At 42.3% G+C, this 17898-nt stretch overlaps 1 protein-coding gene across 3 annotated transcripts; it reads right to left on the bottom strand.

The window, feature by feature from the left end:
* Window positions 1-1792: 1792 nt before the first annotated feature.
* SOCS2 (suppressor of cytokine signaling 2) lies at window positions 1793-5273 on the bottom strand. Of its 3 annotated transcripts, none has more exons than XM_061639570.1 (3): window positions 4325-5273; window positions 3721-3969; window positions 1793-2294 (listed from the first exon to the last, which is right to left on the bottom strand). In XM_061639570.1, exons 2-3 carry the CDS (start codon window positions 3854-3856, stop codon window positions 1840-1842), a joined length of 591 nt encoding a protein of 196 aa, XP_061495554.1. In that variant the 5' UTR covers window positions 3857-3969; window positions 4325-5273; the 3' UTR covers window positions 1793-1839. The 3 variants fall into 3 exon arrangements, with proteins under 3 accessions (XP_061495554.1, XP_061495556.1, XP_061495555.1); XM_061639572.1 differs by lacking the exon at window positions 4325-5273 and adding an exon at window positions 4190-4312; XM_061639571.1 differs by lacking the exon at window positions 4325-5273 and having other exon boundaries at window positions 3721-4183.
* Window positions 5274-17898: the final 12625 nt, after the last annotated feature.

The following is a 17898-nucleotide window of genomic DNA, read 5'->3' on the forward strand; positions in this document are numbered from 1 at the left end:
TATTGGCATACTGTCCTACTGTATAAGTGATCCACTGGGCCCTTGTAAAAGAGAGTGAAGTGCTTGTTTATTCCATTCAGCTTTGTTCAAAATAAAGTTCCTTTTAACTAGATTGCTCCATGTAGTCCAGTATCTATTTGGAGATACTAAGCAGAGTTCATTAATTCTGGTTCAAAGTGATTAGTTGTGTTACAACCTGCTCCTAATCACATCTCCCTAGAAGTCTTCTCCGTGGACTGTCCAAATGGGACTTGGCTGCAACTCTAACTTACTTCTGAATGAAAATCAATAGGACTGACTTGGAAGTTTCATAAGATATTCACAATAATAGAGAACTGCTAGATCAACTTTGGGGGAAAAAAGAAATAAAACTGGTGCTATAATGTTGGGAAACATCTACTATGTTCTACCAAGTTGCAATGTTCAACCATAAAGAAAAATGAGCAAGTTATTAACCTGATGAGTAAATTGCAATTAATGCTGGAAGAGAGCAACATCTTAGGGAGCTTCAAATTCATCTTACAATCATACAGGTAACCCACTCTTTCTAGAAGTGCCATCCCACCAACCTCTTCTATGCGAGTATTTTATATTATCTGGAAATTTATCTTCCAAGATCTAAGTTCCCCTAAGGGAATTCTGATAAGTTTACAGTGCCATAAATACAGTTGTTAATCATTTGCTGCATGGGATCTAGATGTCTGCTCTCACCCTAGTGCTTTTCATACAATCAAAGAACAGTAGAGTTGGAAGGGTCTTATAAGGCCATCAAGTCCAACCCCCTGTTCAATGCAGGAATCCAAATTAAAGCATACCCGACAGGCTGTCCAGCTGCCTCTTGAATGCATCCAGTGTTGAAGAGCCCACCACTTCCCTAATAATTGGCTCCATTGTTGTACAGCTCTTAACAGTTAGGAATTTTTCCTGATGTTCAGCTGAAATCTAGCTTCCTTTAACCTGAGCCCATTACTCCATTTCCTGAACTCTGGGATGATCAAGAAGAGATCCTGGTTCTCCTCTGTGTGACAACCTTTTAAGCACCTGAACAGTGCTATCATATTTTCCCCAAGGTTTTTCAAGGGAAGACACGAACAAGCAATGGCCCTCACTCACTTGTTGTGAGGATACTATACTTTCCCAGCACCCAAACCACAATATTTTGTTGCTGGTAAAATGTGAATCTTCCACAAGGCACGTCATCGATTGTTATATAAGATTGCTGTTTGCAATGTGGTTGCACAAGTCTTATAGACATGTTTTAGAGAACGCCTATGATGTCATTAGTGATGAATTACATGTCCCTCCCCTCATACAGAAATGATTTTCAAAGACAGCCATATCACTAACAGAATGTTTGAATTAGGTTTTGTTAGCACTGGAAGATTTTTTCATTGGTTCTCAATAGAGAAACAATTTAGATGTGGCAGAGCCAAACTAGATAAAGGTTGGTAGGCCTGTCTTTTAGATGTGGGCCTGCCCCGTCACATATAAAACACTGAGTATGATTTTAAGAACAAATAGGGTGCATGGATATGGAGAGGTGATGAACCTTTCCTCTGCCTGCACCTTAACCTCACTGCAACATGCCAGGCACTTTTCTCATTGAGTTTTAGATACTAACCATTCAGAAGAAAGAAACAGGAGATTACTCTGAACCAGAGTTTTGATTGTGAAACATTGAATTCAAGCTCCTGCCACTTCCACACAAAAGGATTACCTTAACCTACTATTTTCACAGTAACTTACATGATATATTTTTGTGTCTGACTGCTCAGGACTTTGTTTCATAAAATTGTATTCAGTATTTATTTAAAAAACAAGGCAGAGTAGATGATATATTTATACCTGATATTGATATTCTTTCAAGAATTCTTTCAGTCTCGTTGGCAAAGGAAGTTCCTGGATCTCATTTGTGTATCTGTTTATAGCTACTCTACAGTAGTGTTGCAGAGATGGAGTTGAATGATAGAGAGGTTTTTTCAAATAAAGATGGACTGTTCCATTGGAAGGTATTTCAGAGGCAGTTCTATCCTTGCACATAAGAACATAATATTCAATAAGGTGGACCACACTGTCAAACTGCCGGAGCCTTGATCGAACACAGATAATAGAATCCAGTCGGAATTTACCATCTTGAAATTCTATGCGTAGGTTGGTAGGTCCTGCTGATGTTTTTACTGAAATAGTAAGCAGGTACTCCGAGTGTGAGCTGTCTCTGACCAAGAAAGTGCCTTCAGATTTATCTTGTAATCTCTCTTTGGCTTCTGCAACAGTCAAGTTACCCCAGTACCATCCTGACAGAGGAGAGGAAACAAAGTTACTCAAATACCTTAACATTTTTTAAAAAATGTAGATTCTAGTAGAAGTAAGGAGTTTTACACTATCAAGAAGTGATTCCATTGGAGAATTTTGGTGCGAGTCATGAATAGAAAGTTGGCCCTCCCAATTCAAATCACTGCTGAACCAAATACTTACGGGGTAGCCTTGAACAACTCACCGTCTCTTTCCCACTGTAAAAAAGGAGTAAGAGTGGCCCATTTCAAGGACAAAAACAATTGTCATCTGAAAACTGAGTTTGCAATCCTACACATGCTTACTTAAGAATAAGTCCCATTAAACACTGTGGGAATTGGGCTGCTCAAGTGCTATGCAGGTAGCAAAAATACTTAAGCTAGCCACATTCTGCAGCTTGTCTTATTTTGTTAATACCTCCCACTAAACTAACTTTAATCCCAAAGTATCCCAACAAAGTTCCAACATCTGAAATTATATGTAGAAAGCACAGAAGCAAAGCTCAATTATACAATCTTTACAGATGCAGAAGTACTTAAAGACAAAGATTTCTGTTTATCTTGGGCAAAACAAATCAAAGTAAACTCGAATGAGGAAAACAACTTTCATGCATTTTAAAGGCAGTGGTTTAGAGACTTCGTTTTCCTTGAAGCAACCCTAAGATTACGGACAGACCATATAATCCAGAAATATCTGTGTCTTCCAGTCGGAAACATGGAAGTCAGGATATGACAAAGTTGTGGAGTGCTACTATAATAAGTTTTTTAAGACTTAAAAAGACAGAGTATGAGTTTTTCGTTTTTTTCACAAAGCCTCAAACTATGATTACTAAACATCCTTCTACCTTCTATAGCTTGTTATTTTAGGTCAAGCAGGATCGCAAGGAAAACCTGAAGCAGCTATGGAGGGAAGCACCGCACCTCCTCAGTGGCAAGTGTGTGTGTGGGAGAGAATGACAGAAAACTGCAGCAAACTACACGGGAGAGGTGGGGGCAGGGCTCAATTTTGCGGGATATTTTTGACTCGCACCTCCACGCAAATCCATCGCTTTTCCTCCCCCTCGAAGCGTGGCCCTTGAAGTTGTATTTACAACTCTTTCCTCCTGATTCGGATCCTATAGGGCGCCCAAATGATGTTCGTCCTCTCTGGAACCCAATTTTGAACGCGTTTCTTCCATACGCTCCCCCCACCTGCCTCGGCCCCAGAGATAGCAAATTAATCACACGACCCTGGGGAGGAGGGAAACCCTCCGGTTCCAACGGCCGCAGGAGCCAAGTCCCCTCTCTTTCCTTCCATCGTTTAGGAAACAAAGGAGGGGGGAAAGAGACCCCATCCAGCTTATTTCGCCGCCATGAGACAATCCAGCCCGCAAGTGTCCCCTCCCCACCCGGTCCCCCCACCTCCCGGTAGTTCCCAACTCTGGCTTACCTGCAAGTCTCAATTCCCGCATGGCAAAATCCAGGCGCTCCTCCTCGGAAGGCTCTCCCGCCGCTCCTCCAGCCTCCCACTGGGGCCCAGCCCTGTCGGTGCTGCCATCCGAGGATTCGGGCGAGCGCAGGGTCATTTGGGGGCAGAGACAAGGGAGCCACGGCGTTAGGGGAAGGGGCCTTGCCCTTAACGGAGGCCCTGGCGGCTATCCCAACCCATCCAGATCCCCCCAGTCAGCAACCTGCAACCCTGCGGGAGAAAACAGCCGGCGGCCGGTTATAAGCTCCGTTGAATCCCTCTATAGTACTGAGATTACTTACACCGTATCTCCTCTATCGAGCTCGGGGGAGTGTTTTAGGATTTCCCCCTACTAACCCGATTTCCCCCGCACCACGCGGCGGGGTATGGGAATCGCTCGCCCTATGAATGCCACTAGGTAAGTGAAAGGAGCCCCCTCCCCGATTATCACCTGGGCTAGCTCATAAGCTGGCTTCAAGGTACAGCGCTTTTTCCTCGCTTTTCAGGCAAACTGCTGTCGAGGAAACACGCGGTGGGCGGCCCCGGGGGCGAACAGGGAGCCGCGCGCACTCAGGCAAACTCTTACCTTCGCCTCTGCCGACAAGCGCTGTATAGATCCGATTTTTCTTTTCCCCCCCCCGGCGCTTCCTCTTTTCTTTCTTGCCTTTTTTAAAAAAAGGGTTTATGAGCGGGTAGGCCAAAGCGAGCACAGAGGCAGTTGCTTGCCCGCTACCATACTCAGCCTCGCTTTTGTGGCAAAGCAAAGAGAGAGAAACTACAAAGGGAAGAAGCGCGGCTGCAGCAGCTGCTGCTGCAAAGAGGGAGACCGATCGACCATGACCAGGCTTAGGTTATTATTCTCTGTAAAGGGTTGTTACTACCAGGGGCAGGAAATATTCATGTGACGCCGTGACGCCAAGCAAATAACAGCAAACAATCCTGGCTGGCTGGAGGGATTTTCTCCCTGGCGCGCGCGCCACCAACCACACGGGGAGAGGGGCTGGCATAATAAAGAGGGCGGAATACACGTGGGGGGCGCTTCCCCCCCTTCCCTTTTATTTGTTTGCTCTGGTGCTGCTGCAGGAACTGAAGCCGGCAGTGGCTCTTCGCTTCTAGCAAAGAAAGGGTGAAGGTTTCTCGTGGTTCGCAGACAGACCACAATAAGCCAACACCTCACCAACTTCAAAACAAGGAGGCGCGTCAGGAGCTAAGTCGGTGCTGCTTTGGCTTGCAGCAGCCGAGAACCCTCCACTGTCTTCCCGCTCCCTTGCTTCCTTGCTTCCCTCGCTTGCAGCTCCCTCGAATAGTAAAAATGCGAAGGCCGCTTTCCAAGAACTTTCCAGGAACCGCGTCACGTGACGGCCCGGCTCTCGCGCCTCCGCTTTAAATGGGGCGCGCCTTGCAGCTGGTCCTCTCCCGCTTCCCATTTCTTTCTTCACAATACCACTGGGAGGGAAGTGATGCGGTTGCAAAAATAAAGGACTGTCGCCCGGAATAACAGCCCCGCCTGCCCGCTCGCTTCTGAAAATGGTGAATGCAACAGTTGGGAAACAGCGGAGGCTAGCCAGTTCCTCTGACTCCGGGTTGCCAACTGAAAAGAAGCGACGTTGTGTGTGCGTGTTTCTGGTGTCCGTTGCGTTGCGGGGAGTGTTATGAAAGGCAGGTGAAAGTGGAATGTGGTGTTGTATGAAACGGCGGACCGTTCAGAGTTCAGGGCTGGGGATACGCGACGTTGTTCTTACTATAACCAGAACGCGAATCTATTTTTCCCAAATAAATAAACCCTTTTGTTTGTTTGGTAGTTTAGAATCTGTAAGAGATGAGGAGACTGTTGTGCCAGTAAGTACTGTATGTAATGGTGTATTGTTAATAAGATTGCTCCTTTATGAGCTGAACATGGGTCAGAGTTGGCTACTGAATAATAAAAAGCTAAAGTAAGATAATGTCATAGGCATTGAAAATAAAATACTGACATGGTTTAAGCTTTTTATTTAACCTTTGTAACAGCAGGAAAACATAAAAAGTAAATGTGATGGAGTTAGATGTGTGACATGTTATCCCAGGCCAAGCTTATCTGTGTTTATTTGGAACTGAGTCCCAGTGAGGTGAGGGATACTCTCTTCCAAGTTAAGTGTAGGTAGAATTGCAGTCTTACGCTGAAGCTCTGGATACTTGTTAAGAAATAAATGGTTCAGACTTAGGGCCACTTCATACATTAAACCATTTCCATGTAGGAAACGGCAGTTGAGCTCATATTATGTGTAAAATGAGTGTCCAGCATGTCTATGCAGGTTTCACTATTTGCATGTAGAAAATCCAGAATCTTTGTCATACTTTACATCCTTTCCCCCCTAGGATGGCAGGAGGGTGAAGTCTGTTTTAATGTTGGCTTTAAATTACATGTGTCTATCTCTCTCTCTCTATGTCTCTATCTCTATCTATCTATTAGAAACACATACACCACCTTTTCAGTGCATTTGCATCACTCAGGCAAACTAATTTAAAACAACTAACAACAGAAAGTCCCATGGAAAGACTAAAATAGCATGATAATGGACAGAGCCTACAGATAGACTAACTCTAGAATGCTTTATATCTCCCAGTATAAGAAAATCTGCAATTTTTTCCATGGAAATACAAAGATAACTATTAGTATTTATGTGAGGAAATTTTAAAAAGTAGCAGTAGTGTCATAATTTTTAAAAAACTGCAGCAGCCAGGCTAATTTTTGTATTTAGGGGGCACAAGGACCATATAATGTTAATCCTAATCCTATGTGATTGCTGCCAGTCAGCACATTGTTTCCAAGCTTAAATGAAGGTGCTGGTTCTTATCTTTACAACGCAATGCTTACTCAGAAGTAAACCCCATTGTCTTCAGGGAGGTTTACTTTCTAATAGGTGTATTTAGGATTGCAGCCTTAAAACCCTTTGTGTTCTGGGACTTGAGGGAGTGTGTTTTCTTCCATGTGAGTACCTTCCTACTTTTTATGCTGAAGCAAAGAATTGTCTAAGGCTGTAATCCAATACATGTCTATTCAGAAATAAGCTCCATTGGGTTCAATGGGACTTACTCCTAGATAAGTGTGTATTGGTTTGCCTCAAATTGTGTTGGCAGCTGGCATGGAGAAGGCTTTCTCAGGAATGGCTTCCAGATAGTTGGAGCCAGTTCCCTCAAGAGGGTCTTTTTATCAGATTTGGCACTGTGGCCCTTTTAAATGGGATTCAAAGACTTGTTTAGTTTGATAGGCTTTTTATGGTTAGCATGCCTGTTTGGTTTTATTGGTTGCTGTATATCGGCCTCCTGCTTATTATTTCCTTCAAATTGGTTTCTTGCTGTTTTAAATTGTTTATCTGCTTATTTTTACTCACAAATTTGCATTGTTATGTTGACAAGGCAAGCAATACATTTTCTAAATAAATAAGTAAAAGATTACTTTAAAAAATATTAGAACTTTCAAAAAATGCACTGACTGTATCCTCCAAATTAACATGGCTCTGTCTGTCCAAAGAAATTGTTTTGAATCTGTAAGACTGATGCCACTACGTTTACTTCAAATAATTGGGGCTTGCTTCGTGCTAAGGCTACATTTCTTGGCATATTTACCAGGAAGCAATTTTCACTGACCTCCTTGGGACTTGTGTCTAAGTAAACATGTTCACATCTGGTTTTAATGTTTTCAGAATGTATGTGTTAACAGTATTCCTTTCCACCTTATAGAAATAAATTTAATTTTTCCCCCCTGAAGTCATCACATAGAGAGTAATATTTATCTAGCTGTTTGTATTGTTCAAGAGGGATATGGTTAAAAGTATTTCAACATTTGATAAATTGTATCCTATTTACTACATTGTCTTCAAATTAGGGCTATGCGTAATTCCTTGGGAGTAAGTACCACTGAACTATATGTGACTTACTTCTGAGTAAATTGCATAGAATAGAGCTGAATATTGCAGATTTACATTCCCCAAAAGAGCATTATTGTGAAAATAGACCACATATTTCTTGTGCAAGTACATAAAGTTGTTGAGGCTCATTTCACATCAACACAAAATCAAGCCTTAGGTGTCATTGGCCCAGTTCGCTGGAATGCTGTGCCAACAGAGTTTCAGCAGGCATCTTCTGTTTTAACTTTTAAGTGCCTGCTGAAAACCTTTCTGTTCCGTCAGGCTTATGCAGACAATTAAGAACATGCTTTTTTGCAGCAGTTGAACTTTGTTTTTATTGTATTTTTAATGTTTTTTCCTATGGTTGTTGTGTTAAACGTGTTGTAAACCACTTTGATGTTTTTAATGGAATAGTGGTATACAGATATTTTTCTAAATAAATAAATAATAAAGAAGTTGTGTACTAAACACTGCCTGAGATGTACACACATGTTAAATGTGTTGCTTAAGGATACCATAATGAGAAGGATATACCTTGTTAATTTTTGTCAGCTATAATGTGTTGACATCGGATTATTCAGTAACTCTGATTTGGGCAACAACTCTATAAATATTCTTGAGGCACTGTCTACATTTTTGTTTGTGTTGTGCTAGAAAGAATGTTGGCAGAAGAGGTCTGGATGTTCTTAAAATTTTTGAGTGTGTGAATTTTTCTTTTAATAACATAATCAAAAATTGTTTACTCTGTCAGAATTACATTTACCTGAAACATTATTGCAGTTTAAAAAAAGAAAAAGAAACACAGCTTTTTCTGTACAACTAAGTAGAGTTATAACCCTAGGGCTAAATCTGTTGCTGAAGACAACTTCATTTAATATGGTCTAGTTTTAGACTTTAACATTTTTTTAGCTCATCTGATCCATTCTGAAAAAAAATCTGCAATGTATTTTGAGACAAAGCTATCTTTATTATTTTTGGTACGTGCCTTCATTTTTGTTGGTTAATAAATATTTTAGATATAAACTATGTCTTTAGACTTTCTCTGCTGCTGCCCTGGGCTGTTTCAGGAGGAAGGGTGAAATATAACCTTTACCTAGTTGCTGAAAAAAGTATTATGGGGTCACAAAAGAAGGATTTCCAAAGGATTATGACTTGGGGGGGGGGGCAAGCCCAGATAAAAATACAGAGGAAGGTGCTGTCCCTCAAGTTTAATTACAGAAAAAACCCTATACCTCATATTGTATTTTTAAAAACAGACTCAATAAATTAATCTCATATTTTATTATGCCCTTCTTCCAAGGAGCTCAGGTTGTCTTGTGATGTTCTCACCCATTTTCACCTCCTAACAACCTGTCAAGTATGTTAGGCTTAAAGTGTGTGTGACTGGCCCAAGGTCAGCTAGCGAGCTTCAAAAGCTAGTGGAGATTTGACCTTGGATCTCCAAATGTTTTAGTCTAATACCCTAACTACTAGGCAAATTATGGGATCTTGCAGTTTTTAATTCAGCTATAAATGGCTACTAGCTGTGATGGCTGTGTTCTCGCTTTACAGCTGGAGGCAGTATCCCTCTAAACACAAGTCAATGGGAATCAAAAGTGGGGAGAACACAGTGGCACTCGGGTCTTGGTTTGAGCTTCCCCTAGATCATTGGTTCCCAAATGTTTTCCAATGGACCACTCGAAAGGTGCTGAGGTTCTTGGTGGACCACTTAATGTTTTTTCTGCCTGTTGTAGCAATGGTAATGCTCTGTGCTAGATGCTGTGTGATTTTTAATTGTTTTTTATTGTTTCTTTTATTTCTTATATTGTAGTACAATTTGAATTCCATAGAATGCAATTTGTAATATAATAAAGGAAGCAATAAAAATCAATATGAATATTAAATGTGGACATGTCACAGACCAATTGAAGGATGCTCGCTGACCCATGGTTGTCCATGGGCCACAGTTTGGGAAGCCCTGACCTAGATAAGACATGACTGCAATGCTGTGCATACTTACTTAGGAGTAAATTTTGTTGAACTTGGTGGTGGTGTCTTCTGAATGCGTTGGTTCAACTAGTTATTAGTAAAACATATTAAGCTTCATTGAAGACTTTTCATCAACCAGCTGAAATATAACCTCTAGCTTTTAATTTGAAATGCTAGCAACCTCACAGAGAAGTAGTTCCATTTAAATGGACTTCATCTTTTATTTTTGTTTCTTTATTGGCATTATTATTAGAATTTATTACCTGCCCTTCCCCCAGAGGTCTCAATTTAAAAACACACAATTAAACAGTAAAAACAACCTAAACAACATCACACAAAATAGGATGGGTCCTAAAAATATACATCTCAGGTGCTGAAGGCCAGGGTAAAGAGGTGTATCTTCAGCATTTGCTGAAAGTTGTACCATGAAGTTGCCAGGCACACCTCGATGGGGAGGGAGTTCTGCAGTTTAGAGGCTGCCACAGAGAATGCCCTCTCCTTGGCCACCACCACCCCAGGCTTGTGAGGGTGGCGGAACCACCAAAACAGCCCCCTCGATTTCAGCACCAAGAGGGTCTGTAGGGAAGAAGGTGGTCTTTCAGATATTTGGGACTTAAGTTGTTTAGGGCTTTAAACACTAATGTGAGCACCTTAAACTAAGCCCAGAAATGAACTGGCAACCAATACAGATGTTTTAAAACAGGTTATATGAATTCTAAAAGGAACACCTGGCAATAATCTGTCTTTTGGACCAGGTAAAGTTTCTGAATCATTTTGAAGGGCAGCCCCATGTAGAGTGCATTGCAATAATCCACTCTGGAAGTTACCAGAGCATGCAGTACTGTGGCCAAGTGTTCTCTGTCTGAAAGGGCCAAAGTTGGTGAAGTAGCTGGAGCTGGAAAAAGGCACTGCTAGCTACTGAGGCCACCTGAACCTGCAGTGACAGTGTTAGATCGAGGAGTACCCCCAGGCTGCAGACCTGCTCCTTCAAGGAAAGAGCAACCCTATCTAGAACAGGCTGTCTTCTCACCTCCTGGACATGAGAACTCCAGACACATAACACTTATCTTTTGGGGATTCAGCCCCAATTTATTTATTTGTTTATTATTTGATTTATATCCCGCCCTTCCTCCCAGGAGGAGCCCAGGGCAGCAAACAAAAGCACTAAAAACACTTTAAAACATCATAAAAACAGACTTTAAAATATATTAAAACAAAACATCTTTAAAAACATTTTTTAAAAAGCTTTCAAGATATCTTAAAATGTTAAAAACACGTGTTTTTTTAAAAGGCTTAAAAACATATTAAAAAGTAATTCCAACACAGACGCAGACTGGTATAAGGTCTCAACTTAAAAGACTTGTTGAAAGAGGAAGGTCTTCAATAGGCGCCAAAAAGATAACAGAGATGGCGCCTAATATTTAAGGGGAGGGAATTCCACAGGTTAGGTGCCACCATTAAAGGTCTGTTTCCTATGTTATGTGGAACGGACCTCCTGATAAGATGGTATCTGCAGGAGGCCCTCACCTGCAGAGTGCAGTGATTAACTGGGTATATTAGGGATAATACAGTATTTCAGGTGTCCTGGTCCCAAGCTGTATAGGGCTTTGTACACCAAGACTAGAACCTTGAACTTGGCCCAGTAGCAAATGGGCAGCCAGTGACATTCTTTAATTTATTGGCCCACATCCAGTCCATCATTGCCTCCAAGCACCATTTCGACACCTCAGCCACCTCTCCTAAGTCAGATGGAATAGAGAGGCAGACCTGGATGTCATCTACGTGGGGCTGTCACTTCACTCTAAATTTCCAGATGACAGCTCCCAGTGGCTTCATATAGATGTTAAATAGCATGGGGGACAAGATGGAACCCTGAGGAACACCACAGGATAATTCTCATGGTGCTGAGCAGTAGCCTCCCATAACTGCTTTTTGGAAGCGGTTCTGGAGGTTTCGGCAGAACCCCTGAAGCACAGTGCGTCCAACCTCCACCACCTTGAGAAGTTCCAGAAGGATACCGTGGTCAACAATATCAAAAGCCACTGAGAGATCAAAGAAAATGAGCAGGGTTGCATTCCCTCTGTCTCTCTCCCAACAGATATCAACTAGGGTGACCAAGGCAGGTTCAGACCAAGGTTTGCACCACCTGCACTCCAGCCACCAACCTTTCTGTTTCATTGCACACAGATCACTGGAATACCAAGGTGATCTACATGCTCCACAGAGATGGCGCAGGCACTCGGGAACGACCGTGTTAATGGCTCTGTCACCATTCCTCCACCATTCCACCAAGAGCCTCCACAGGAGCACCAGATATGCCATCTGGAAAATCCACCAAAGCACTCAGGAATCCATCAGATTCCATAAGTCTCTGAGGGTGGACCATCTCAATGGGTCCCCCACCCTTGCAGAGTAGAGTAGCTACATTCAACCCAAACCTTACCAGGGAATGTGTCAGCTTCGGGGCTGGGAGCTGGGCTGTAACTGAGCAGCCAGCAGCTAGCTAGGTCACAAATCTGCCAAGGCCAGCAGATAACAGGAGCCAGCTGGAGAAAGGAATGCCTCTAGCAACTGTACCAGTAGCAGTGTCCGTAAGTGTTGTCGAGGTGGGGAAGCTAGGTTCAGAAAGCCAGGGGTTCAGTCCAAAGGGTCTTGAGTCTGCAAACTACGTTTCACATGGAGGTCACGCCCAACGTTGTAGTCAGCAACACGCTGAACCCAGGGTCTGTCTTTTAAAGAACACCTCTGCAGACAGGTGGGAACAATCACCCCTCTGGTTTCTGCAAGCATGCCTGCCTTATATGGACAGGCCGGCCCCTCTACTGCCTGACTTTCTGTTGCCTCCGCTCTGCAGGTGGGAGGGGAGCCTCCTGGTCACTGCCTGATTCAGGCTGAAGAGCTTCAGCTGTATTTTGGATGCTCTCCAGCTGAGGGGGAGTAGAAGCTGCATTTTCAGGAGTTTCCTCTGTTTCCCCTTCTGGGTCTGTGGCTGTTACTTCTGAGTCGTCCTCGTCTGACGAGTCCTCTGAAGGGGCCATGACAGAATGGTCTGTCCATCAGTGAGTCTCCCAATAAACAGAGTAGTACCAGTCCGTTCTGTGGCAAAGCCCAGGTCAAGGGTATGTCTGGTCAAATGTGTTGGGCCATTGATGTATTGGGAGAGCCCCATGGTTGTCATGGAGGCCATGAAGTCCTGAGTTAGCCCATTTGAGGCAGCCTCAGTACGGATATTGAAGCCCACAACACCACCATGAAAGAGTTCTTCAACACCACATCGGAGATTACTTCCACCAGCTTGGTTAGGGAGGTTGTAGGACAGGGTGGGCGGTACACTAACAACATCCCTGTTCTGTCTCTCTGGCACAACACCACAAACTGTCTCTCAAACCCAAACCCAGTGCAGATTGGTCTGCTGGTGAGGGAGATGGAATTTTTATGGATAATTGCAACTCTTTCTCCCCATCCCTCTGACCTGGAACGGTGCTGCATCAAGTACCAGGTGGGCACAGCTGGATCAGCACTGGGCTACTGAGCTCACCCGCCCAGGTCTCAGTTATACATGCCAAATCTGCCCACCCCCCATCCACAATCAAATCATGGATGATAGATATTTTGTTCTGGGCAGACCTGGCATTTATCAACACCACCACAGAGCCAGGGGTTGGCTGACCGGAATTCCCAAATTCTGAAACACAGTAGGTGAAGCAGAGGAGGCAAGGCTTTGATGTAACTAGCCCTCCTCTCCCCCCATACCTTCACCCACCACCATATCTCCCTCTGGCTATCATCACAGGGATGGCAATCCCTCCCAGTTTGGAGAATCACTTTCAGTGCTAACATTTCTCAGTGACTGCAAGGATTGCAGACAGAAAAAGAGAATCAAGCTCCACTTCCTGTTTCTCCAGTCTTGTTTTTAATCTGGTTTCTTTGCTCCAATTCATTAGCATAGATAAGGTAACAGAACAAGCATTATGTGGCCTACACAAAGACTGGTTTGACTTCCTCTATGTCCACACCTTCTGATTTTCAGCTAATCTGTTACAAACAATTGGTGAAACGTGAAGACCTAGGCCAGAGCAGGTGAATGGTTTTGTGGATGCCTGGTTGCAATCTTAAGCTCACTTGCTAGGGTAGGGGGTCTCCAAAGTACTACAAAATACCTATCTTGCAAAAGAAAAAAATGGATGTTTGGAATCCACCCACCCTAAAAAAACCCCAAACAAAACACCTATACACACCCTCAAACAAATTTAAAAAAAGCAGCCCTCCTCCCAGCAATTAAAAACACTCAAATTAAAAAATTGGGTGGGTCAGGGGGCTTTGGTGTGCACCAAGGGTGGGGGCTGAGGGCATCATGGTACTCATGGGTGCCATTGTTGAGGAACTCAGTGTTAGGAAGTAAGCTCCAGTGAGACTTTCTCCTGGATAAACATGTTTAGGATTGCACTGTCAGACTGGTAATACCTTCTAGCAATGAGTTACTGACTGAAGGAGAAAAAAGTTTAAAACGCATTTCCTGTTGTGCTCAAAATTGAAGTTTGCCCCTCTTCATTATTCAAGGCTCAGAACAGTGTTACATTCGATAAGATGTTTCAGGTGTGATACCTTTTTCAACAAATGAAAGACAATGTTATATAATGAACAGAGTGTTGGATTTGGACCAAGGTGGGCCAGGGTGAGATTCTTGCTTAGCCATGACTCTTACTACACAGCCCTGTGTTATCCTTTGCCGCAGTCTCCACCACCACCACACAGGAAATAAAAGTATATTTCTGCTCCTTGGAGGAGAGGCAGAATGCAAATGAATGCATAAATGCACACACAATTTCAGACTCTTGAAAAGTGATATCGAATATGCATGCTAGTGTTTCAGACCTTTTCTGCTGACTAGAAGGCAGTAGAGGATTGCTGAGGCTGTTCACACATTTCCTTACTTAAGTAAGAATGTTTTTCAGAACCAAAGAGGGATACAACAAATAACAGCAATTTTGCTGAGATTGTTTTTCTTTTGTTCCTGAAAAGTATGCTGAATAAATTGGCAGCATGAACACATTAATTTGCCTTATTCTGAGGGCCAAACTGGATGCAATATTTAAAATGCATCTTTGCATTTAACATGCACATTTTAAAACATGCAAATAACAGCTCCTGGGAGGGTAATAATTATTGGGATCATGGCAGGTATGTGTGTATGGGAGGCTAACTCTTTTTCCCCCTGCTGTGTTTCTGAGAAAAATTGATGATATAACATTACTATTTCCATTGAAATTCCCTGTTGGTTTCTATTACCGCTGATTGCATTTTTAAACATGCATGTTAAATATAACAATACATTTTTAACATTGCATCATCTAGTTTGCTCCTAAGTCAAACCATTGGCCTATCTAGCCCAGTATTGTCATCTCTGATTGGCAGAGTACTTCCCAGTCCTGCTACTGGAGATTCTTATAGTGCTGGTCTTTGACCGTAATAATAAATAAATGAAAATACCTGAGATTCTTAAAGAGGAAATATGGGGAACCAAACCCACAGCGTTCTGCATGCAAATAATGTGCTCTACCATAATGTAGTGTTCTTCAATTGTACTTAACTGGAGAATACATGGGCATAGGAATGGGTTTGTGCAATGTTTGTTAAACGGGGGTATTGAACATAGCAAGAGAGCCATATGCAATATTGGTATTGGGACTATAAAGCGTTATGACTAAGGGTCCTCCTGAGAGGGTTGTGACCTCCTAAGATTGCTGAAATGAAAGAGGGGCTCGCAGGCCCAGTTATTTCAGGTTGAAAACACAGAAGAAGGACTTGGGAGTCACTGGTGGAAAGGGTAGGAACTGGTGAGATGATGAAGAAGCAGATGAGCTTGGACAGTGTGGTGGGAAGTGAGCAGGTAGGAAGCAGTGGTGTTGGAAGCTAGGTGGGCCTACCCTGATGATGATAAGGGCACAGGAGAGAGCTAGTAAGGTTACAAGGGAAAAATCGGAATGTTTGAGAAATGGTTTTGTTGCATATGCACATAACTTGGATAAACCTAGGTTTATTTCCCTGCTGTATTTAAACTTTCATGATACCCTCCGGTAAGTAATTATCCCTCAGGCCCCATCTGCACTATCAATTTAAAGCAGGATCATTCCACTTTAACCAGTCATGGCTTCCCCCAAAGAAGTTCCCTGGGAAGGTGGATTGATTGTTAAACCACTGGGAACTGTGGCTCTGTGAGGGGAATAACTCTTGGTATTTACAGTTCCTGAGATTCTTTGGGGTGAAACAAGCCATAGCTGGTATAAGTGGTATAGTACTACTTTAAACTGATCATGCAGATGGAGCCTCAATTTCAGTTCCCCAACTTAAAACAGGGTTCTTTATTCATAGGTTAATAGCTGCAAATTTGAACACATAGGTTTGTTGTGAAGATGAAAGTGATGATCTCCATGCCTACCGCTTTCATGAAGGATATGATTCCCAAACTACTGCTGTGTTTGTTTATATCTGGAATTATTTCCAGAGTTTAAACAGTCTTGAAGCAGTTATTTAAATCTTGTGATTACCTAAAAATTTGATGTTTGGGGGTGAGAGAATTGTGATTTTATGCTTATTTTTATATCTGCTTTAGCACATATTGGCTTAAGGTTATTATGTATATTTGACGGCTTGATGGAAACATTTTTGTTTTTAAAGAAATCAGCAATTCTGGCAGAAAATGAGTAATTCTGAGAATTCAGGATGTGTGTTGCCTGCCACTCCTTCCTCCATTTGAGCCAACACAGCCCTTGAGACTCTGATCGTGACAGGTTTTACATAATGGCACCCATGCAGGTCTAGCTCATTTGCCAGTGTAAACTATTATTTTGAGGGGTGGAGGAAGCATCCCTGTCTGCCTTCCACATGCTGCTTTCATTGGTCTTGGAAGAAAAACTAACACAGGATCTAGACATAGTAAACTAAGCATAGGGAGACCAGTTTTCTAGCTCCCCCAGAGGATTGGCTGTTTTCCAGTTAGAAAGGAACAACAGGAATGTTTGTCAAGAAGAAACTTCAGGAGTCCTTGACAAGTCAAAAACTGTTCCAATTTTCAGTCACCTTTATTTTGTATTGGTTTTTTGTAGCTCAGACGTTTTTCTACATATCTGTTGGTGCTGGGTCTGCACATGCACACACCAAGGTGTAATTACTTTACAGATCAGCTCGTTGTTTAGTTTACGCTGAAGAAAGTTACAGCAATGTCAGAATAATTTCACTGCAATTCCCTGATTTAACCATGCAGCATTTCTGCAAATACACTAGATTTGGTTGATAATCTGAGTTGAACGTGGAGCCCAGCAGATTTCTTCTTAACACTGTTCATCTATAAGTAAAATGGAATGTATGTTGAAAAAATTGACACGTCCTCTGTGGATCTTTTCTTTAAGGATATTAGAGTTTCCTGCACAATCTAAAACAAGGAGGTACAATAATTCCAACAAAGTCCTTCTGGTATAAAATGGAACTGGCTTTCACCATAGAGGCACCAAGGACTAGAGCAGCAGCACTTTGAGAACCATGGCTAATGACAACTTTCCATATATAACAGAAACGTAGGTTATGTGTGACAGTATCTTCTTCCATCTCCAAAGGTGATTGCCTGGTTTAGGAGTTACTTCCCTTCCTTACAATTATTTTAGGTGATGCCATCCTCTTGCTGGGCAGGAACTGGAAGCCACACCTTTTTATTTTGTACCTGGGAAAGCTATGGTTAAACAATATGAAGTGAAAACCACAAGGAATTATTGGGGAGAGGGAGAGGAAACAGGAGAAGGGGACAAATAACTAGTTTGGTCATTTATTAATGGATTTATACCCTATTTTTCAAAAAGTTTTAAAAAAGCAAAAAAAATATGAAAGCATAAAACAAAAGATTGTTTCAATTTATTGAGTTTATTGGTCCTCGTCTAGTCCATTACCCAGGCACAAGGAGTATGTGTTATAAATTTTATTACCCTAATAGTGTGTTTCCTTAGCACCACAATGCATACCTGAAGATCAGGTGGAATTTATAAGAAAAAGAACAATAGTGGACCCTATTAGAAGAATCCTCCTTGCCATATATTGGGGGCGGGGGATGATGTCCCTAAGCAGTATTACTGTTGGATGGAATTAAAGCATTTGATAAACTGACCTGGCCTTTTCTCATTGGAGTATTTAAGAAAATGAACATGGGTGATATATTTCTTAATCAAATAGAAAAATTATACACAGGGAGTAAAGCAACAATCTAGATAGTGGGCTTGGATTCTTCTTTTACGTGACACAGAGGCATGAAGTAAGG

The sequence above is a fragment of the Rhineura floridana genome, chromosome 8 (assembly GCF_030035675.1).
Source record: "Rhineura floridana isolate rRhiFlo1 chromosome 8, rRhiFlo1.hap2, whole genome shotgun sequence".
NCBI lineage: Eukaryota > Metazoa > Chordata > Lepidosauria > Squamata > Rhineuridae > Rhineura > Rhineura floridana.

Coding starts and splice junctions, on each gene's coding strand:
- SOCS2 (XM_061639570.1), bottom strand. CDS start 3,856: ATGACCCTGCGCTCGCCCGAATCCTCGGATGGCAGCACCGACAGGGCT. Junction 2,295..3,720: donor GCGGGAATTGAGACTTGCAG/GTAAGCCAGAGT, acceptor CTCCTCTGTCAG/GATGGTACTGGGGTAACTTG.